The following is a 24,521-nucleotide window of genomic DNA, read 5'->3' as shown; positions in this document are numbered from 1 at the left end:
GTTTGTTAAATTAATAATTTTCGGCGTATGAAAAAATAGACCAGATAGTACAAGAGCCGGGAAAAAAATACAGTTATTTCACTCCAATTTTTTATTAATTAAATTAAAACTATATATAATTACTAGTAAAAATTGATAAGTCTGCCAAGTAAGGCGAATAAAAAATGGCAGCTGTTTCAAAACGTTATAAAAAATAAATTTTTCAATCAGGGCTCTATATCTTTAAAACTACCAACAGTGCTGGAAAACCTAATAGAACATCATTTAAAGTAGAGTAAATTTGCTAAATTATGAGCCCTCATAGAGCTATTTACGTTCAATAGTTCCTGAGATATAGCTTTTTAAAAAGCAACTTTCCATAAAAAATGTACTAAAAAATCAGTAGTTAGTGAATTTATTTTGAGAAATCTATATCTCAAAAACTATTCTACGTACAGATGTCTATTAGCACTCAAATTAAAGATAGTTTAATGTACTATAAAGTAGTTATAACATTTATCTTCGTAGGAGTAGTTTTCTATTATTTGCTAAAATAAATTGATTTCTAGTTGTTCGAACAAAATTTTTGATTTATGAAAAACTATATCCCAGGAATTATTAGACGCACAGATGTCCGTCCGCGCTCAAATTAAAGCGAATTGAAAGTACTATAAAGTAGTTTATTTTCTTAGGAATAGTATTTTTCATGATATTTGCTAAAATATATTTACAAAATGTTAATTTCTAGTTGTTAAGATAAAATGTTTGATTTTTGAAACAATATATCTCCAGATCTACAAGACGTACATATGTCTACCAGCACTCAAAATAAAGGAAATTTAACATACTATAAAGTAGTATATGACATGTAACTTCGTAAGGGTAGTAGATTTTATGATATTCGCTTATGAATTTAAATTTGGCACATGAAAATTTGTCCGAACAACTATAAATCAATTTATTTTAGAAAATATCATGAAAACTACTACTCCTACGAAGATAAACTAGTTCATATTGCATTTAACTACTTTCAATGTGTGCTGGAAGACATGTTATGGTTCCTAAGATATATATTTCCCAAAATAAATTGACTAACTACTGATTTTTCAGTGCATTTCTTATGCAATGTTGCTTTTACTATTGGAAAACTGTATCTCAAGAACTATTGACTCTATACTGCTCTGTTAGAGCTCATGTTTTAGCAAACATACTGCACTTTAAATGATGCTATTAAGTTTTCTATCCTCCAAGGCGCCTGAAAAGAAGATGGCCTCGTGACCTTATATTGTAAACTGTTTTAGAGTTCTACTACTGTGTAGTTTCTCTACATCCTGTATCATTTCATATGTCATTATGATCAAATTTACTGGTTGTATTTTTTTATACAGTTTTAAATATCAACAAATAAAAAAAAAAAAAAAAAAAAAAAGTTTTCTAGTGTTGTTGGTAGTTTAAAGATATGGAGCCGAATGAAAAATTAATTTTTTTTTAACGTTTTGAAGCTGCCCCCATTTTTTACTTCCTTTCTATACTTGGCAAACTCATCAATCTTGGCTATTAATTATACATATTTATCATTAGTGTAATACAAATGTGTGTATGATCATAGAATTGTATTAATAATTTAAATTTTCGTACGAGTTTAAAAATATAAACATTTCCTAAAATTAATGTTAAATCTGAACAACTTTAGATAGGAAAAAAACGTAAACAAATATATATACTGCTAATTAAATTAAATATCTCTTAGGTGTAATATCTTTCCCGGTAATAATATAGTTTATTTATTTCCTCATTTGAACGTTTCTGGTATTTCATTTTTCTAAAAAAAAATTGTAAAATTAAACTAAATATGTACCGCTACAACCCAGGAATGGTCAGGGGTGCAGTATTTTTTACGGAAGTACTATTACTGGACCAACGGTTGTGCAAGGAGGTGATTTGGAAAAGGGAAAAAAATATTGCACGGTCAAATAAATATAAGTTTAAAATTAATAATTTGTTATTTTTAATATAATTTACTATTGGCACAACTAGATTATAAAACGATAAATTAATGTTTACATATTTATAATTTTATTTTTTTTAATAGGATTTTTATTTCTTTCGGAAAAAATAATACAAAAAATCTATATACCTTTTTTGTTATTAGGTAATACTTAAATTCGTTGAAGTGAATATAAGATATTTTAGATTTTCAGTTCTGCATAGACTACAATTACTGTCAATGTGTAAACCAGTTTCGTTACGCAGCGTAGCAACTACTAACGCTAAATAAGGGGTCTTAGGTTGCCTACGTCATTTATACTTAATAGCAGATTCATTCGAGGCTAATTTTTCGAACTACTTAAAAAAGAAAAAAAAAACCTTATCAGAAAATGATATTCTAAGTCGAATGTTACAGTAAAACCTTAAAGATAAAAATATGTAGTTTTCGATAGCAGTTCAATAATTAACAGATGTATTTAAAATCATTTAACGGTGTTTATTCGTTCGATCAGACGTTGAAATATGATTCGAGCTGGCTATTCAGGAAGTAAACGACTCGTGTAAAGAATAATAATTATTAATTTTAAATGCAAAAATATTTCATAAATATTAATTTATACATTTTTTTAACATTTCCACCAGAACGCCTAGAGTGGCGTAAACAAACTGATTTAATTACAAATTATAGTTCAACTTACGGACTTGGAAGTTTGAGTCCATAAGTTGTAGTATAATGTTTAAGTTTCTACGTTGGAAGTTTGAGTCACGTAAGTTATACTATCATTTGCAATTAAAAAAGTTATGTTCCTGAAGATGGCGTGTAAGACGAAACGTGAGATATTTTTCTCTTTAAAATTAACAAATTTACTTTCAACTTAAATTAATTTAAAAAAAAAATCTGTATACTCCTACAACCCATGACTCACGAGCTACAGTAACAGAAGAAATAATTATTTGTCACAGCCGGATTCGAACCCGGGTCCTTGGAGTTAGTAGCACAGTGCCTTACCACTAAGCCACCCAGCTCTCAAATTAATTTTATATATAAATAAAAATTGTTGTTTTGATAATAAATAAATGATAAGCCTAACGTTATATTTTAAATGTATCTTGGTGTCATGAAATGCGTCCAAATATTGTGGAGTAAAATTGTCATATAAAGTGCACCCGTGGGTAAGATAATATTGTCCGTTATATTTAGGTGTCAGTTAAGAAGGGGTGAATATGAATTGAACATAAAAATGAAATAATACAGGGCATAAATAGCTCCTTTTTCATAAGCGATCTAATTACTAATTTTAACAATTTATTATTTTAATATTTTCAATTATAAAAAAAATCATATTTATATTGGCTAACTCAAGTATTGCAAAAAAAATATGATGATTTAGATTATGATAATAATGTTTCTTAAAAAATGAATATTATTTAATTTGATACAATTTTTTTTAAGTGATTGATGTCAAGTATTATATATTTTTTAAATTGTTATTGTGTTCCTGAAGATGGCATGTATAACGTCGGAAATTTTGTTTTAAATTAAAATTGGTAAAATAATCTTACATATTATTTGATGAAATGATATAATTATGTGCATATCGCTCAAGTTTAATTGTGCTATAACTAAGCTAAGCATAAACTATCCATTTGTTTGTACAAAATATAAACAAACATCCTAGTTGAAAGTGGAGGTAAACAATGTATTTACTGTTATTCAGAAGGGTTTTATTTAGCCCTAGAACAGGGAAGCAATGGAACTCCTGGAATTGCCTTTCCTCATTCTACACTGCTTAACCTAAACGGGGGAGTAGAACAGAAAAACGTTCAAATCTTCTGATTTAATTTATGAATTATTGTTAATTATGTTTAATTGAGCATACACAAAAACATTCAGGAGATGAAAACAAATAAAAATAGGATAATTCTACGAAAAAGGATGATTAAATTAGAATTCTAATGATTAATCATTAGAAACTATTTAATGATACATTTACGTGACTTCGATTGGAGTGGCAACTGACATTTATACAATGTACATGTATTTACATAAATCAAATATTTTCTCCAAATAACAGAAAACTAACATTTTGTGGATTTATTTTGGAAACTATCAAGCATACAGGTGTCTATAACCTCTCAACTTGAAGCTAAGTAGATATACCATTGTGTAGTTTTTAATGAAGATAATTGTTTGTTAATTTTTCATATTTATCAAAATAATTTCAAAATGTTTTCTTGATATTCGGAACAAGATTTTGGGTTTTGAAAAACTTTTTTTCGGAAACTATCAAATGCAAAGATCTCAACGAGGAATCAAATTTTAGTAAATAGTATATATAGTATAGCAAAACATGCTTGCATATTGTGGTTGGTAGCATTAAAGATATATAGCACTGGGTTAAAAATGACAAAAATTTGATTATTTTCACCATTTTGTTATTTATCCTTATTTCTTAAAACCAATAACATACTTTTTTATTTATAATCTTTTTACTTTTTTGAGACATTATTTAAATAAAATTAATTGTATCAAAATTTTCTTTATTTTTTTAAAAGTCCAACGTTTCGGCCAATTCGGCTATCCTCAAGGACAATCTTAAAAAACAATTTACACTCACATAAAATATTTAAAAACGTTTTACAGGCTATTCTGTCTAAGTCACTAGTTATAGTGAAAATTATCCTAAAAGGTAATTAGTATATGGTATTTAAAAATTGCCCTATATGGTAATATTGAATGAAACTGTCAACATAGACCTGCATAGAATAGTCTGAAAAATGTTTTTTTGGGTTGTTTTTTTTTTATGAGAGTGTAAATTGGTTTTTAAGATTGTCCTTGACCATGGCCGAAACGTTGGATTTTTAAGAAAATAAAGAATGTTTTGAGCCTTAAATTTGGATACAATAGATTTTATTTTACTAATAATAACCAGTCTCAAGAAAGTGAAAAAATTATGTATAAATTAATAAAATTTATTAATTAAAGAAATAAAGAAAAAAATAACAGATTTAAGAACTTCAATTTAAATCACACAATATCTAAATTCATTATTTGCCCAGGCTTTATATATCAACGAAAGTAGAAGCAAGAATAAGAAATATTTTAATATTTTATATGTTAAAGATTTTCTTAATATGTATTTGAAAAAAATGGAGTTATTACCATGGATTATTTTTTGGTTTAGGATAATAAAAAGTTTAATTTTTTTTTTTAGATAATTTTTTTATCTTCGACTGACATTGCATGCAAATATCAAATATGTAAGGACTTCTTTATCTTCAAAACGTTACAAAAAAATCAATTTTTCCTTCGGAATACCATAATTTTACAAAGTAAATGAAGTATTAATTTAGTTATTTATTCTTCTTTTTTATAAATCGTATTAAAATCAGATTTAATTGAAATGGAGATTTCGTCCAATTTTTTTAAATTATAGAAAGTAAAAGAACATTGAAGAATGCAATCTCATCGTGACTAAAACACTCGTAATTCACCGAAAAATATTTGCATTATGTACATATTATAGGAGTCAGTACTATTAAAAATAAATTAATACAATTCATTTATTAAAGAATGAAAGTAACTTTATGAAACTGAACATTTATAAAATTTAATTTGAATCTCTAGAGCGAAATTTATGATTTTTATTTGAATATCTAAATTCATTCATTACTCACTCAGGTTTTATATATATATCAACGAAAGTATAGGCAAAAATTATGAAACGAGAAATATTTTATATACTTATTTGTTAAAGTCTTTATTAATATCTATTTAAAAAATCTGGAGGTATTATTATGAATTTTCATTGTTTGAGATTAAAATAAACCAGTTTTATTTTTTTTATCTTCGACTTACATCACATGCAAATATATAGTGCTAAACACATGTACTTCACCAACAAATATTTTTATTAGGTACTATTCATGTATTCTATGAGTTAGTACTATTAAAAATAAATTAATAAAATTCATTAATTAAAGAAATAAAGAAAAAAATAACTTATTTATGAAATTCAATTTGAATCACTATAGCGGAATTTATAAATTTTATTTAAATATAATAAATTCATTTCTCACTCAGGTTTTAAACGTCAACGAAAGTATAAGCAAGAATTTTAGAATGAGAATAATATTTGTTAGTATGTATTTAAAAAACTGGGATTATTTCTATGGAATTGTTTTTTGTTTAAGATTAAAATAAACCAGTTTTATTTATTTATTTTTTAAATTATTTTATTATTTACTAAATTGACTTACATATCTTCCAATTCTCCCAACGCTTGCCCTAAGTCAGTCTCTTGTGCACTTTCTTTGTTGTCCATCGGCACTCACAAATTCACCACTGACTATAGAGCATTGTTTATTAAGACAAATTCCCTGGAAATATTGACATTGAAGCCTTTGTGAACCTTGCTCCGGGACCGAATTAGTTCCTGTTGAGATGAACCATCAGTCCAAGAGCCCGGGGAAAAATATCAACTTAATTATTAATAATTAAGTTATATTTAAAAAAAAATTAATTAATTTAATTAAAACTATACACAGTTTTAAGAGTCGTAATTGATCGCTGCAAACCATAGTTGTAGGGAATCAAAGCGGCTGTTTTCAAAACGTTACAAAAACCTTTTTCCTCTGGAACTCCATAACTTTAAAACTTCCTACTACACTAATAAAACTTAATAAAAAATCACCAGCAGTGTAAAATTGCTAAAATATGAGCTCTTTACTTCCACTAGTTCCTAAGATACAGTTATTCAAATAGCAACATTTTTTTTCCAAATAATGAAAAATCAATATTTTGTGAATTTATATTGGCAGATACAATGGAAACTAATGCGAATGTTACTAACACAAAAGTGAGTAGTAGCAGTTTCCATATTCTCCAAAATTAATTCACAAAGCATTGATTTTTTGTTATTTAGAAAATAATGTTGCATTTTGAAAAACAATATCTGGAGTACTATTGAACGTAAAACGCTCTATTAGAGCTAATATTTTATAAACTTTACTCTGCTTTAATTGAAGGTTTTCAGTGTTGTTAGTAGTTTTGAAAACATAGAGCTCCGAATGAAAATGTTCAGGTTTTTCTTAAATAAAATAAACTTCAGGCGCAATGAACCTTAAATACTTCCATATTTATATTTTAATGACATTTACTGTATTTACTGTATTATTTAATGACAAAAATTTGCTATAGCTAAAATTTTCATGAATACAATATTTATTCATCAATGGTTCATTCATGAATAAGTTGAATAATCGATGGGAATTTTAGTTATTAGTTTCAACCATAGCTAATTTTTGCACATCCCTGGTTTAATTTTGAGCCTTTTCTGACTGTAAATAACGATTATGTGTCTGCATTTTAAATATTTTAACTTTATATTCTACAGTCCAAAATCCTTAATGCTCCTTACTTTGTCACAAATCAAGTCATTCATCACGACCTCAATATTCCGTATGTTGCCGATTTGGCCAGAACCAGATACCAATCCTTCCATGATATACTTTCTAACCACCTAAACCCATTTGTTTCTAACCTGGCTTCTTCTACAATACCTCATAATTCCCCTAGGTAGGGGTCTGAAAAGAAGATGGCCCCGAGAACTTCTTCTCTAGTAACGTAATTTGAGTTCTATAATGGGTAGATTTTTCCACATGTTTGTATTATGTTATTTAATATCCAATAGCAATTTTACTTGTATATAATTTTATACAGTTGAAAATAAAATAAAAAAAACTAAGCTGCTCACAAGTTTATACTTTTAATATTTAACATGTCAAAACTTTTTACATTTAACACGTCGTTAATACCCCTTAAATGAAATTAAAAAAATAATAAAGGGGGTAATAATAAATAAAACAAAGAGGATATACTGTTTCTGGAACAACATTTGTGCTAGGAGCTGATTTGTTCAAGATCACGCTCAATCGACAGATTTTTCCCTGATTAATATTTACCCAACTTATAGAGGATGGGTTTACCTCAAGAAGGCTACTAAATCCACAGGGTTGACTCACGGCTGCGGTAACAGAATTAAAAATTATCTGCTACTTCTAGTTTCGAACTCGTATCATTGGAGTTAGTTCGCCCAATCATACCATATTACATACAGACTACAATAAAGAAAAACAATTAAATAACAATAATACTGAGAAAATTTAAAAAAGAAATTTACAAATACAATATCTATAAATAAAAACATATATCGACTTAAAAACTTAAATTAAATAATTATAAAATAATTTATAAATCAATAAATCAATTGGTATACTTGTTAAGTCTTAACACTCTTTATTATGTCAACATTTTTATTTACTCTACTTTCAAACAATGAATTTCAAGCACAAATATATTCTGTTTTTAATTATTTATTATAATTAAATTGAATTAGAACCATTCAAGAGGTTTCATTATAAAAATTTAAATGTTGATCCTCTTTTTTATTATTAAGATATTCTTAAGTTTACAATTTCTGAGACGATACCTTGAAACACTATATATAATGAATAATTAAGTGAAGGTACGGAACATAAAACATTAAAACAATGCTCATAAAAAGCAAATATAATTTTCATAAAAATGAACAGTTCAATTTATTTTCAGCTGAATGATTTTTAAATAAAATAAATAAACCCCTGATAACATAATGAGAACCGAGACGATTTGTTGGAACCTTGGGCAAATTATTTTATTTCGTAAAGGAATACATTTTGTTCTTGACAGCCGCTACAATATCGTCCAGAGAATTTATTGTTGTTTATTTATTTTTTTGAGAATGAAATTAGCTTTATTACTCACTTCAATGAACTAAGAATAATGGCCCAAAGTCCGCCCTGCTGATGGAAAAATCTTATATCTTCTTGGATGAAAATAAATTCCAATTTGATTCCTGTTACTGCTGTAAGCTCTATACTTCGAATAAACTTGGCTGCTTAGTTCATAGCATTTTAATTTGCCCAGTATTTCTTTCCCAGAAAAAAAATATATATCATCCTTTTACGACGCGAGGCAGCTTAATACTATATTAGTATAATAATATTATTTTAATATTTTTCAAAATGATTCAATTTACTTTTGGTAAATACATAAAAAAATTTTCAATTTTACTTTTTATTTTGTTGATTATGAAATATATTAATAGTACACATACTTCACTGACAGTTTATTTATTTATTTTTTTAAAAATATTTTCTTTGTTTCTTAATTTTTTTTATAAATTGTATTTTAATTAGTTATATTTTAAATAGTATTATTTTATTATCTTTGTATCTGATTAAAAATATATAGAAAATTCTACAGGGAAGATTATTTTATCCGTTATACAGAGCCTCGTATAAAAATAATATATGTTTTTTATAATTTATTTATTGTTATTTAAAACTGTATAAAAATATATACAAGTAAATTTCTGTAGGTGATGTAATGACATGATACAAACATGTGAAGAATCTACCCCTTGATAGAACTCCAATAACATTTCTAGAGGAGATCTCAAGACCATCTTCTTTTAAGACGCATAGGGGAATTATGAGGTATTAAAGGGGAAGCTAGGTTTGAAACAAGTGGGTTAGTGTGATTGGTTCTGGCCAAATCGGCAACTTATAGAATATTGAGGTCCTGATGGATGACTTTATTTGTGACAAAGTAAGGAGCATTAAGGATTTTGGACAGTAAGGATTGGATACGAAAGGAATTCGATGGTTTAGTGGAGCCCCAACAGCTCATATTCGTATGTCTAGATGGGCCTTATTACAGACAAGTAGATCAGTCTTTTGTAATGGATGGGAAGTTTAGACCGTTTGTCAAGGAAATATTGTAATATTCGGAATCGACGAGAAGTTTCCTGTCTTTTCAGTCTTGTATGAGGATTCCATGTCAGTCTTTTGTACAGATGTTGTCCTAAGTAACGGATCTGTTTGACAGGAATGAGTGGGTTATTATTAAAGGATACTGTGGAGCAGGAAGTCATGGGTTTAAGATGAAAGGTAAATGTGATGTGATGATGGTTATAATAATATAAAAATTTAATTAAACTGCAATATATCGTAAGTACGAAAACAAATACAATTTTTAAAAAAAAATCAACGCATCGTTCTAGGGACATTGGTAGTAGTGAACAAATTCGAAAATTGGTGGACAGTATGTAAAATTTCGAGGATCTGGGGTAATCTGTTACCATGGCGGCTAATTAATAGCGCCGTGGTCTTGGATAAAAGCCGTCGACTATCTATGGACAGATACTTCTGTATTCACTTTTTCGAATATACGTATCTTGAAACGTATAAGAACAAATTTTGAAGGATTTAATTTTTTTTACCTACTCATATTCACACATGTGATATACACACAATGTTATGCACTAACATACACTAAATTCTGTATTCAGATACAACTATGCAGAATACATTGACTGAATACTGAATTCACACACAACTACGCAGCATAAATTCACTGAATACAGTATACTGTACATTGTCCAACTTACAAAGCCTTAAGAGCCAAAATCAAGACTTGAATGAGGTTGCGGGCTAGATAATAATTATATATTTTAAATTTTAAACTTTGATGTATCAATAAGGTTAGTGTATAAGGTAAAATGGTTAATAAAATCGAAAGTATTAATGTTTCTTTATATGGGTCAAGTATTTGTTGTAGATAAATAAGGAAAATATTTAGACGAAATATTTTTATCATTTATCACTCGATACAAATATTGCCATGACAATCAAAATAAATATTTAGTGGACGACCAACTGCGTCCACCAACGAACGAATATCAGAGAAAGTACACCAGAAAGTTTATTTATATTTTGGTTTTTTTACGAACTTCATCGAAGTTCATCAAAATACGCTTTCACACGTGCTTCTGAACATTGATAACATTTAGTCCTTAATTAAAAAAAAAATTGTTTATATTAAATAATAAAATTTCTTACAGAACGAAGTAATTTTTTTTTGTCTAATAAGCTCCTGAGGGCAGTTAGTTGGACAACTGTCGTCTATACAAGAACTAAATGTATCTTTATAGTTCAGTGAAAGGCTCTGAAGGTGAATAAAATTGATGTTCACATCCTTAGAGATGGGGTCCCGTAATAGAGGGGTTCAAATGCTTTAAATTCATACCCTGTAGACCGGAACCTAAATTAAATTGAATAAGCAGGGAGGGAGGGTCGTTATTGAAGGGTGTCCGTTAATATAAGTTTAACGGTAGTAGTACTTAAAAAAATTACAAATATATTAGACAGAATTTATACATTAGACCAAAATTCGCGAGAAAAACAATTTATTACATCAACTTTTTTTTAAAGAACTTTAACTTCGAAATGAACTAAATATTAATTCTTATATAATAAAATAAACGCATAAATAACTTTATAATTTATTACTAATAAAATATAAATTATACAGATAATGAGTTTCAAACAATAGACTATAAAAAGAAAAATTGTAAAAAAATTTAATTAAGATTACAAATTAATAATTTAAATAATACCAGAATTTAGTAAATCTTTTACTAAATATACAAGAAAAATTTTATCTGCTTATTATAGGAACAGAATAATAACACCTAGAGAGAATATTCTGTGAGGATGGTTTTGTTGAAACTTATTCTAGAGTATGAGGTCATCTCGGGTGACGTAATTACTCTATTTATACATCCAACAAATTATCAGTTATACCCCGATTGAGGTATGGGAGTGCTCGTATATGTTAAGCGATTTATATTCATAGCTAGGTGCGCCTTGTGGTCGAATGAATCATAAACGATCTACCTTTATTGTAAATTATAAGGATTCCATGTATTTTTTTATGCGACTTAGAAATAATGTGTTTTTTTTTTTTTTTTAATGCCAAGTATAAATTGGCTTAATCATACTTTAGGCCATAATGTCATTGGTAATAGTTCCCAAGCGTCACTCCAATATGCCATATGGCAATGTGCTCACATTTACACAATTTCTTTTGTTTTGGGTTATATCCTACTAATATTACTGATTTAATTAGCTTAGAGGTGACGACATCCTCTCGCTCAAGAAATAGCTATGCCTAACTGATCCTTGGAAATTGGGACCTAACTTCATATCAAGGAGGCGTTATAAACTCTGTACAATGGACACTAGATATACACTAAGGACACTTTTAGCTATTTATATTTGATATAATATTATTAAGTTTTTTTATTGAAAAACTATTTAAACTAAATTAGAAGATAGTTGACCGTGTGAAATATATAAAAGGAAGATGATCTGGGTCCGGTCAAAAGAACCCAAATAGTAATTTTTTTAAAAATAATTTATTTATTATTATTATTGTTATTTACAACTGTATAAAAATATATACAAGTAAATTTACTGTAGGTGACATAGTGACATAATTCTAAATAGTAATTAAACTATTTATTGTGTACCAACGTTTCGCCCCACTTTCCAGACCTCCATCAGGGTTAAGAAAAATTACAAACAACTAAAAAATGTAACAAAATAAGATAATAAAATAACTAGAAAAATAAATAAATATGAGAGTTAATCCAAGCGTGCTCATATTTTCTTGTTGATATGGGTTTTTGTTTTACTATTATTTCTGTCATATTTTTGATGTAAACCTTAAATAATCTAAAATATAATGTTTATTGTGTTTATTTTTTTAATAAACAGCGTTTATTATTATTTTATTTTAGTAGTTATATACTAAGTTTAGTTATACACTACTCTCCTTTAAAATAAAATTGAAGCTAAAAATTGCAGCCGGAACTCGGTTCTCCTTGAGGTTAATATAAATGTCCGTATAAATAAATATATATGTTTGTATAAATACAAATTGATATATCGTTTTAGGTTATAATCGATAACAAACGGTCAGCCTAAAGCCGTGGGGAAGGGGGTAGGGGTGCCATAATCCTATTCTCCTTCTAAGCAAAAATGACCCTAAGGGTTATGGATTAGGGTCTCCCTAAAAAGTACGTAGCTAATATAAAATTGAATCAGCTTTGTAAATTTTTTAATTAATGCTTTCTAGGAATAGTTAATTTGTTTTGAAGAATGCTTTAAAACATAAAAAAATTGATATAAATAAATAATTGTTTCTAATAAATTTGAAAACGTTGTTTATTAAAAAAATAAACATTATATTTTAAATTATTTAAGGTTTACACCAAAAATATGACAGAAATAATAGTAAAACAAAAACCCATGTCAACAAGAAAATATGAGCACGCTTGGAGTAACTCTCATATTTATTTATTTTTCTAGTTATTTTATTATCGTATTTTGTTACATTTTTTTTTGTTGTTTGTAATCTTAACGCTGAGGTCTGCAAAGTGGGGCGAAACGTTGGTTCACAATAAATAGTTTAATTACTATTTGAGTTCTTTTGACCGGACCCAGATCATCTTCCTTTTATATATTTCACACGGTCAACTATCTTCTAATTTAGTTTAAATATTTTTTCAACAAAAAACTTAATATATTATATCAAATATAAATAGCTAAAAGTGTCCTTAGTGTGTATATCTAGTGTCCATTATACCGCATTTATAACAATTAATAACGCAAAAGGCACTTAATAGAGTTTATATCGCGCACATATCTATTTTTCATTTAATCAGCTAGAAAAAAATTGTTTAGATGTATCGTTCTTTGTTTTTTTAAAGCTTAATTAAGTATTCAAAGTAAACTACAATGGTTCCTATTTATCCCTCTATTCTCAGTCCGCTGGTGTTCCTCAAGGTGTATCCTCGTTCCTATCCTCTACACCGTCTATACAGCTGACATCTCAACCAATCCTAACACTATCCTCACCACGAATGCCGATGACACATGTGTACTCGCAGTTAATAATAACCCTTTAATTACACCCCAGTCTCCCAAATCCCATGACACAACCCTCGAAGAATGGTGCCGAAATTGGACGATAAAAATAAATCCCATCAAATCATCTTTACCATTCGTCGTAAACCTAACCGACTGCCCCACAGTATCCTTCCATAATCTTGATCTGACCCCTGTCGAACCGATCCGCTACCTTAGACTACATCTGAACAAACGACTAACCCGGAATCCTTACATATGACTGAAAAGACAGGAAACTGCTCGTCGATTTCGACTATTACAGCACTTACTAGATACTCCGGTCTAAACTTCCAACACATTACAAAAGACTGATCTATATGACTATTTGGCAATCTGGACATAAGGAGTTGAGTTTTGGAGCTCCACTAAACCTTCGAATTCCTTTCGTATCCAAAATCATCAATGCTCCTTACTTTGTCACAAATAAAATGATAAATAAAGACCTTAATGTTCCATATGCAACCGAACTAGCTCGAACCAGAAATCCTTCCTTCCATTAAAATCTTTTTAACCACCCAAACACACTAGTTTCTAACCTTGCTTCCTCTGCCATTCCTGACAATCCTCTGAGGCGCCTAAAAAGACGATGGCCACGAGACCTACTAATGTAAAAACGTCATTAGAGTGCTAATGTTTAGTTTCTCTACATGCTGTATCACTCCATTATAACTAAAATCAAATTTACTAAATGTATTATTATGTACAGTTGTAATTTTCAATACAGACATTTTTATTTAGTTTATTCACAACTGTAAAAGTATTTTTACAACCAGCGAATGAGTTGTAGAGAGGAAGAGAGAAAAAAAAACAATAAAACAATAAAAAAAAAAAGTCATGAAGGTTAAGGTCATCCAATGATGCCTCTCCATTAAAATTGAAATTTAAAAATCAATTTAAGAGGTCCCTATTCCAGCTCCTTCGTAAACGTCGTCTCGTATCTGGTAAGTCTAGTGTTGATAGTCCTTGAATTAGAGGGTTAGTATGTATTGGAAGTGTGCTGTGAAACCGTTTATATAATGATTTAATGGTTGTTTGTACGTAAAGAGTTCTTCTCAAGAAAAAGTACATAAATGTAAATAACATCTTATAACAAATGGCTAAAAGAAAATCTATAATAAATTGTTCAGATAAAGTGGTACTATATTAATTTGGTATGAAAAAATTAATTAAAAATAAGAAATATTATATTCCTGAAACTATTTAACTGACGCATTAGACTAAGCAATCAATTTGGCGAAATGGTTCTTAGGAGGATCTATTAAAAGTCTTGGTGCCTGTTGACAACATACAAGAAACATACAAACTATATATAATGCAAATTTTTGTTTGAGACAGATTTGTTTCGTAGTTATAAAAAAAATATCCATTTGGTCTCAACACTTCTAGCGTAGACATACCTATATACCACATACCTATTTTTCATTTAATTAGCCAGAAAAAAAAGATAAGATATAAATGTATCTATCTTTTTTTTTTTAACTTAATTAAGAAAAAGTACATAAATTTAAATGATAACATCTAATAACAAACTGCTAAAAAATATATATAATTATAAATTGTTCAGAGAAAGTATGTATCTATCTTTTCCAAGTTTCAAATAAAATCATTTTGAATTTCATTTTAATATGGAAACATATATAGAAAATTTAAGCTTGGTAATCCACTGATAGCTTGACTTATTCTAAAAAGTCTAAGCAGCTTTTATTCTATTTTAATGAACTGTAATACAATAGAGAGATATTATTCTAAATATTTTCTAGAAAATAATAATGTGATGCTACTTATGTATTCCAAATTTACATTTATTGTATTTTTTTAAATCGTAATTGGGAATTAGGGTAGTTAATGTATTACTATTAATTTCATAACTTTTGATATATCTTGATTTTGCTGAGACTAAAAGTATGTCTGGATGAAAATATAAAGAAAATGTGTTGTTTTTCTCTCTTCACTGGAACCATGTTATTATCTTGTTTTATCACATTTTTTTTTAGTTATTTGTAATTTTACTAATAATTTCTTTTTTTTAAATAAATGATTTCAAAGATGTTTTCCAAATCATATTCAATTTTAACGTGATTCATCGGTTTATTAAAAAAATATTTAAATAAAATTATAGAAATATAGTAATTTTGATAAAGATTCTGCGAATCAGCAACTACATAGAAACATTTTATGTGTATTTGTGTTCTAAAATGGTAAAAAAAAAAAAAAACTATCTCAAAATTAATGTTCTACTGAAAATAACCTTAGTTCAATTACCATAGGTTCTATTGTTTGCTGATAACAATTAACTGTACTGTGAGCTTATTGAAAAATTGTATTCAAAACCGAGAACAGAATCTTTGCAAAAGATACTGAAAACTTTTATCAGAAAAAGAGACATAAACAAAAGTGCTTGTTTTTTTACAGAAATTTTCCCACGTCTTCACCTTGAACAAGTGCCTTATAGATAACAGGCCTTGCCCGAACTTACTAAAAGTCTAAATATTAAATATTGTGGGTAAATCCACGGAAAACGTCAAATTTTTGTTCCAAGGTTTCTACTTGGTATAATTTAAAGAGAAAAAACATATGGAAACCGCTCATAGTACAAGAACCCAAGAAGAGAAAAAAGGCAGTTATTTCACCCCAATTTTTTATTACTTTAATGAAATATGTGTATAATTAAAATTTAAAATTGGCGAGCCTGCCAAGTATAGTTAGGTAAAATGGTGGCTGTTTCAAAAGAAGAAAACAAATTTTGTATTCGGAGCTCTATATCTTAAATTTGCTAAAATACGAGCCTTAATACGGCTATTTATATTCAATAGTTCTTGAGATATAGATTTTTAAAAACAACATTTCATAAAAGATATATTGAAAGCCCAGTAGTTAGTTAATTTATCTTGAGAAATCTATATCTCAAAAACCATTCGACCTATAGATGTTTATTATCAACTAAAGTAAAGCTAGTTTAATGGGCTATAAAGTAGTTTATCATGTTTATCTCCGTAAGAGTTGTAGTTTTCATAATATTTTTAAAAATAAATTGATTTAACAAATTTTCAAATTTAAATTCATATGCGAATATCATAAAAACTACTTTATAGTAAGTTAAATTTTGTTTATTTAGAGTGCTGGTAGACACATGTACGTCTTATGGCTCCTGAGATATATTTGTTCAAATATCAAACATTTTATCTTAACAACTAGAAATTAACATTTTGTGAATTTATTTATATTATAAAAACTACTCGTACGAAGATAAACGTAAAATCTCCTTTAAAGTAAATTTAACTAGCTTCTATTTGAGTGCTGGCAGACATGTGTAAGTCTTATGGTTTTCTGAAAGGGAGTTTTTCATAAATCAAACTTATTGTCCGAACAACTATAAATCAATTTATTTCAGGACATAATTGAAAACTACTACTCCTACGAAGATAAATGTTATAAACTACTTTATAGCTCATTAAACTAGCTTTAATTTGAGTGTAAATAGACATCTGTACATCGAATAGGTTTTGAGGTATAGATTTCACAAAATAAATTAACTAACTACTGATTTTCCAGTAAATATTTTATGAAATGTTGCTTTTTAAAAAGCTATTTCTCAGGAACTATTGAACGTAAATAGTTCTATGAGGGCTTATATTTTAGCCAATTTACTCTACTTTAAATGATGTTCTCTTAAGTTGTCTAGTTATGTTGATAGTTATAAAGATATAGAGCTCCGAATAAAAAAATAATTATTTTAACGTTTTGAAACAGCCGCCATTTTTTATTCCCCCAATCTATACTTAGCAGACTCGTCAATTTAAATTTTTAATTATACATAGTTTTAGTAATTATAAATAGTTTAAAGGAATCAAAAATTGAGGTGAAATAACTGACCTTACCTCTTGTACTACCAGGGGAAGAGAGTATTAGTCCAGTAAGTTCTAAACAAGTTCAAACTAACCTTTTTCAAGTAATACAACAGTTTAAACATTTTAAATATTTTCTAGAAAATAATAATTCGATGCTATTTTGGAATTTTAAATTTAAATTTATAGTATTTTTCGAAATTGTAACTAGGAATTAGGGCTGTTAATATATTTCTATTAATTTTATAACTTTTGATATATCTCGATTTTGCTGAGACTAAAAGTATGTACGCATGAAAATATAAAGGAAATGTTGACTCCTCTGGAACCATTTTACTAAAACATTAATATCTGAAAAAGTAATTAAAACTGTGCGTGCCAACTTGGCAGATCTCACTAGGAAGGGCATTTAAACAGGAAATATTGATCAAAAAATTTCGTTAAATTGGTCAGGTCAGATTTGACTTTTTTTCGCAGAATCAGTACAATGGTGATTTTTTGAAATATACATTAATTGGAGAAATACAATACTTCAATAACATACTGTACTTGCTGACGTAGCAACGTTCTAGTTTGTTAAATGATATGTGTTGAATATTTATCTATGTTTTAGTTATGAATTATCCAAAACAAGTCACTAATGAAGTTTAATCTTTAATTAAGGGTTTTTATTTTTTCTAAATGTATGGACACCATGTTATTTTTCAACCAAGTGAAAACTTGTTAAGGAAAACTAAAGGATAAGATGTAAATGAAAGGACGCTACATCGAATTAAGAGTTAAAGTTTTAATGTTACATCAACAACTTCTTAGAAAGTAGGAAGAACTCACCTGAAAGCTGAGGAACTTCTTATCATAAGAGAATAACTGTTCTCATCTTCTGACCTCTAGCAACAAAATATGTACATCAGAAGAAGAATATGAAGGAAATCCTAAAGTGGCAATGGAAGGCCTTGCCCAATGAAATTTTGTGTGAGTAAGAGGTGGGGATAGCAAGAAGCTCAATAATATCGTAGATTCCTTTGGTAACAATGGGGGGTAACGAATGAGACCTAAGCAAGTAAGAGAAAAAGGTACTAGGAGAGAAGCAATCTTTGTAACTGTGGGAATTTACTTACATGCGAGGTGTGGCAGGTAAGTAATGAGACTGGCAATGATGCAAGCAATTTGGTAACCCTTCGCTGAAAGAGCACCTGTATCAGTACCCTGCCGTAGCAGCAGTGCGAGTATCAACTCCGTCCGTTAACTTCCTGATTTTTGTGATTGCTATTAGTTGTGTAGTTGTGTTTTGGTTATGCGTCACACAAAATGGAGTAATTTGGACAGACTTTGTGCCATTAAATTCTGTGTTAAGTTAGGAGAATCGGCAAGTGCAATGTTTAAAAAGTTAAAACAGGTCTATAGTAAACATTCTTTATCCGGAGCTCAAGTTTTTCGCTGGCAAAAATTATTTTTGAAAGGCTGAGAACATGGTTCAGGGAGTCCTTCAACTTCGAAAATATCGAACGTGTAAATACTTTTGTGAGTGTGACGACAGACCGTTGTTTAACATTAAGAATGTTGAGTGAACTCGTAAATTTGAACAGATTTACCGTTCATAAAATTTTGATTGAACATTTGCACATGCGAAAGATTTGTAAAGTTGTGAAATGGTTCCGAAAACCCTAACAATCAGCAGAAGGACATTCGAAAAAACAAGTGTCTTGATCTTCTTGACAGAATCGCTTATGAGCAAGATTCCTTAGTGTGATAAATTTAGTGATCACAGGTGATAAATCAGAGTTTGGACTTGGACGTATAAATGACAGTTTGGACCTGCGTAAGATCAGGCCTTGCCTTCAGTAATGATTTTTTTAATAATTTATTTATTGTTATTTACAACTGTATACATATATACACATCAAGTAAATTTCCTGTAAGTGATATTATGACATGATACAAACATGTGGAGAATCTACCCATTGATAGAACTCCAAAAACACTTCTAAAGGAGATCTCGAGGCCATCTTCTTTTCAGACGCCTACGAGGATTATTAGGTAGTGAAGGAGAAGCCAGGTTAGAAACGAGTTGGTTTGGGTGGTTGGGAAGTTTATTATGGAAGGATTGGTATCTAGTTTTGGCCAAATCGGCAACATAGGGGACATTGAGGTCCTGATGGATGATTGGATTTGTGACAAAGTAAGGAGCATTAAGGACTTTACGAAGGATTTTGGACTGTAAGGATTGGATTCGAGAGGAATTAGATGGTTCAGTGGAGCCCCATAGTTCAATTCCGTATGTCCAGATAGGAATTATAACAGTCATGTAGATCAGTCTTTTATGGATTGGAAGTTTGGACCGTTTGTCTAGTAAATGTTGTAATAGTCGGAATCGACGAGCAGTTTCCTGTCTTTTCAGTTTTGTATGAGGTTTCCATGTCAGTCGTTTGTCCATATTTAGTCCTAAGTAACGGATCTGCTCAACAGGAATAAGTGGGGTATAATTAAAAGATACTGTGGGGCATGACGAAGGTTTACGACGAAGGGTAAATGTGATTTGGTGGGATCTATTGGAATTTATTTTAATCCTCTAGTTTTGAAGCCATTCTTCAAGAGTAATGATAAAGTAGAAACATATGATTTGAGCAAAGAAAAAGGCCATTTTCTCCGATCTTCGGTCAGTTAGGTCAACATTAATAGGTCACATGTTCTTAGAAACAACGATATCGTTTATAAAAATAGCCGTTGAAGACTGTTTATTACAATAGTTGTTAAATACTGTTAATAACAATAACATTTCTTAATTTGTAGAAGAATGATCTGATGTATCTTGTCGTGATTTAATCGGATTTTTCAGAAACCAAACTAGTCATTTAATTTATTAATTTCTGTTGTAGGATCCATGAGGCGTATTTAACAACATGAAGGAAATATAAGAAGATGATCAGGGTTGCGGTAAAAAAAAGAACAAATAGTTTATAACTATTTTAATGTCCGACGTTTCGCCCCACTTTGCAGGGCTTCATCTGAGCTAAAAAGATACAAAAAAACTGAGAATATTACAATAAGATAATTTAACCTAGGATAAATATTATATAAAAATAAAGTGATAAGAAATTACATATAAATAAAAGGAAGAAAGACATAAAATAGGATCAATATAAAATAAACAATGATAAGAATAAAAACTAAGTAACAATGGTAAGAGTAAAATTTTTTTTTTATTTGTTTATAATATTCTTACCTTTACAATATTATATTGTGTCATCTACTATCTACTTAATTTATTGTTATACATTTTTCAATATGTGTTTGTTATTATTTTATTTTCCCTGAATTGAGATTGTTTTGTTTCCAGTCCTGGTGTATCACTAATTTCTGTAATATACTGATTACACCCCCCCCCCCTCGTGATCATCTCATTATAAAATATTTCTTAATGATTTATTGAACTGTACTTAAAAAATATTTCAACATCAGGAACTTTAGTCTAATGTACAATTAACAATTACTATCAGTTTAAGGGTTATTTCAGATTTGCTAAGATGTAATATGGTAAAATGTGTCCGCATGCCACGCACTCCAATATCGACCCCAAGTAAAAATATACTTAAGCCTCTCCTGGATTTGGTAAAACGAATTCATACAGAAAAATAAACCAAACAGGCTGAAAATGAGTTGATATTCTGGTATATTTTCGTGTGTGTTGCATTTGTGCTATATAATATATAGTATAGTATAGTATATAATATAATATAGTAATGCTAGTGAGTCCCGTCACCGGCTAACATTCTCAAAAAGTAATTAACGTTAAAGTTGTTACTTTAATAAAACGTTATTTATTTTTGTACTACTTTCAATGAATTGTATTATAATGAGTTTTTAATAGTTCACCATTCATATTAATATGAGGAAATACACTAATAAACAAAAGTTATTTTAAGATTTCGACCTGAATCTCAGGCCTTTGTCATGACTTAAAAAACAGGTAACAACCATAACCCAAAGAAACATAAAAAAATAATTATAAACAAACTTGGAAATGTACTTAACAATAAATTAAGTAAATAGTAGTTGATTGATAATAATGGAAGAAGAATCATACAAAATCAATTATAATTTTTTTCTTCTTTTATTTGCTTTATTTACTTAATCTTGGTTTTATTAATCTTTTTTGTCATTCATTTTGAATAATTCTTACATCTGTAATTTTATATTTTTTCTTCTATAATTATCAATCAACTACCATCTACTTAATTTATTGATATGTATATTTCCAAGTTCGTTTATTTATTTATTTATTTTTTATATTTCTCTGAACTATGGTTGTTACCTCGAAACGTCAACAAAATTTTTTTTAAAATTTTATTTGTGCATTTTTGCTGACCGCACCCCCGACCATCTTCTCCTCATTATAGTACATCACAACAAACAATAAAATGTACAGCAGGTATACTATATATAATATATTACAGTATATAATGTGTATATAATATAAGGATTCCTATATGTAAGTGTTGACCATTCGTCTTGAAAAAGCTCTAGTAATCTTTAGTTTCTCGAGTTTTCAGTCTTGTATGGAGATTCCAAGTAAGTCGTGTGTTAAGATGAAGTACTACTGTAGGAATTCTTTGAACAATTAAAAATTAAATAAACCAATTTCACTATATACACAAAGACCAAATATACAATTTTAAGTATTTATTATCTTGGACATACATTAAATTTGAGTGTTCTTGTCAAATCTTAACTTGATGTATGTTCTGCTTGTACCGCATGTTTTAGGTTTTTATCTTCGAAAGAAAAATATTTTCTTCCTTGTGCGTCACTTGACCCAGGTTGAATTGTATCACTTAGTATCTGAGATCTAATCTTGTAGTATAGAATTAATGTAGCCCAGAGGAAAAAAAGGTATTTATTTCATCCCAATTTTTTATTAATTTAAGGAAAAGTACGTATAATTACTAGTCAAAATTGACGTGTCTACCAAGTATAGTTATGGGGAATAAAAAATGGCGGCTGTTTCAAAACGTTAAAAGACATTAATTATTCATTCGAAGCTCTATATCTTTAAAACTATCAACAACGGCAGAAAACCTAAGAGAACATCATTTAAAGTAGAGTAAATTTGCTAAAATATGGGCCTCAATAGAGCTACTTACGTTTAATATTTCTCGAGATATAGATTTTTAAAAAGCAACATTTCATAAACGATGTACTGATAAATCAGTAATTATAGAATTTATTTTGAGAAATCTATATACAGAAACCTTAAAAATAAATGACGGCTGTTTCAAAACATTTCATTTTTTTTTTTTTGAGCTCCATATCTTTTACACTACCCACAACACTAGAAAACCTAATGGACCACCATTTAAGTAAAGTTTGCTAAAATATGAATCCTAATAGAGGAGCTATTTACGTCCAATAGTTTTCGAGATATAGCTTTTTAAAAAGCAACATTTCTTAAAAATCTACTGAAAGATTAGTAGTTTGTTAATTTGTTTTGAGAAATCTATATCTCAGGAACTATGTGACATATAGATGTGTATTAGCACTCAATGTTGATTTTTAGTTGTAACGACAAAACTTTAAAAGAAGTAAGAAAAAATATATCTCAGGAATCATTGACGTACAGACGTCTGTCAGAACTCAAATTAAAGCTAGTTTAATGTACTATAAAGTAGTTTATGCTGTTTATCTTCGTAGTGGTAGTAGTTTTTACAATATTTGACAAAATAAATTCACATGTTGATTTCCAGTTGTTTAGACCAAATTTATGGTTTATAAAAACATACATCTCAGGAACCATTAGACCAATACTTGTCTCCCAGCACTCAAATAAAAACTAGTTTAGTGTACTTATATCTGCATTTTAACATATAATTTAGGGGGAAAAGTCTAAAAAAAAGGAAATACTAAAATTGTTTTCTATTGTATTTGGCTTTCATATGCCAAAGTCAGGATGGCGTACGTAATGAGAATTAACAATCAATAGATTTCTATACCCATATACTGGAAGCACTAAACGCCGTATTCAAGCACATATTTGAAGTAAAAAAAGCTGGTACTGACAAAATAATTACTTTTATAATGTCTAGTGAGTTTAACCCCTCTTTTGGTTTATCCCATCAAATACGAGGCAGCGGAGTGGAATTTTTTTAAAATTAAGAATCGAAGATAAAACTGCAAATCAACTACACTCCTTAAAAACATGTTAACAATTAATAAATCAACTTCAACAATGTAAAGTAATTGCGCAGTTAGAATTGAGTGGCAATTACTTCACTGAATTTAGATGAGGAAATGGCTACTTAATGTTCCCATTGAAGCTAGAGGTGTCTTTCACAACAAACTTCAAACGTATGTTTTAAAAATCAATTAATTTAGTTTTTTAATTATATCGGAATAATATTAATTGATCTATGTAATTAATTGTTGGAAGGAGGTCCATGGGGATATAAAAAAAGGTACACAAAATAGCAGAAGAAACTATGTAATAGTAACTGACTTTTCGTTCCACTTTACAGAGCTTTATCAGAGCTAAATAAGAACAAGATGTGCATTGTAAAATTTGATAATCCTATATGAATATACATTGAAAGTTACTTAAAAGATAAAATGTGAAAAACTAATATTAAAAACGGAATGTAGTGAACTAAAAGAATATAAATATAAATGAATGTTATTATTTTTTTTTATTTAACACCAGATCGGCCTAGTTGGCCTTACATGGTTAGTATAACAGCTACATTTTGTTTAATTTTACCATTCATTATGGTGGGGGGGAGATAGTCTGGTGCAAGAGACACCCCTAACTATTTAGAACGCTATAAATATTGAAAAATTTAGATTAATAACGATGAATCATAA

General features: G+C 28.7%; 1 protein-coding gene across 3 annotated transcripts in view; it reads right to left on the bottom strand.

Moving 5' to 3' along the window:
- LOC106687590 (uncharacterized) overlaps positions 1-23,716 on the bottom strand; it is a 65,517-nt gene extending 41,801 nt beyond the window's left edge. For 2 of the 3 annotated variants that reach the window (XR_001344182.2, XR_001344183.2), the window contains exon 1: positions 6,229-6,325. Coding sequence is in view for 1 of the 3 variants with exons in the window: in XM_014431566.2 (XP_014287052.1) it covers positions 23,657-23,660 (4 nt within the window). In the remaining 2 variants the exon portion in view is untranslated. Of the gene's footprint in view, positions 1-6,228; positions 6,326-23,656 lie in introns of those variants that run through there. The other variant, XM_014431566.2, reaches the window with a different exon arrangement.
- Positions 23,717-24,521: the final 805 nt, after the last annotated feature.

This window comes from Halyomorpha halys, unplaced genomic scaffold, assembly GCF_000696795.3.
Source record: "Halyomorpha halys isolate HHAL.00 unplaced genomic scaffold, Hhal_1.1 Scaffold987.1, whole genome shotgun sequence".
NCBI lineage: Eukaryota > Metazoa > Arthropoda > Insecta > Hemiptera > Pentatomidae > Halyomorpha > Halyomorpha halys.
Note: the sequence above shows the minus strand (reverse complement) of the source record. Positions and strands in the feature narration are given on the sequence as shown.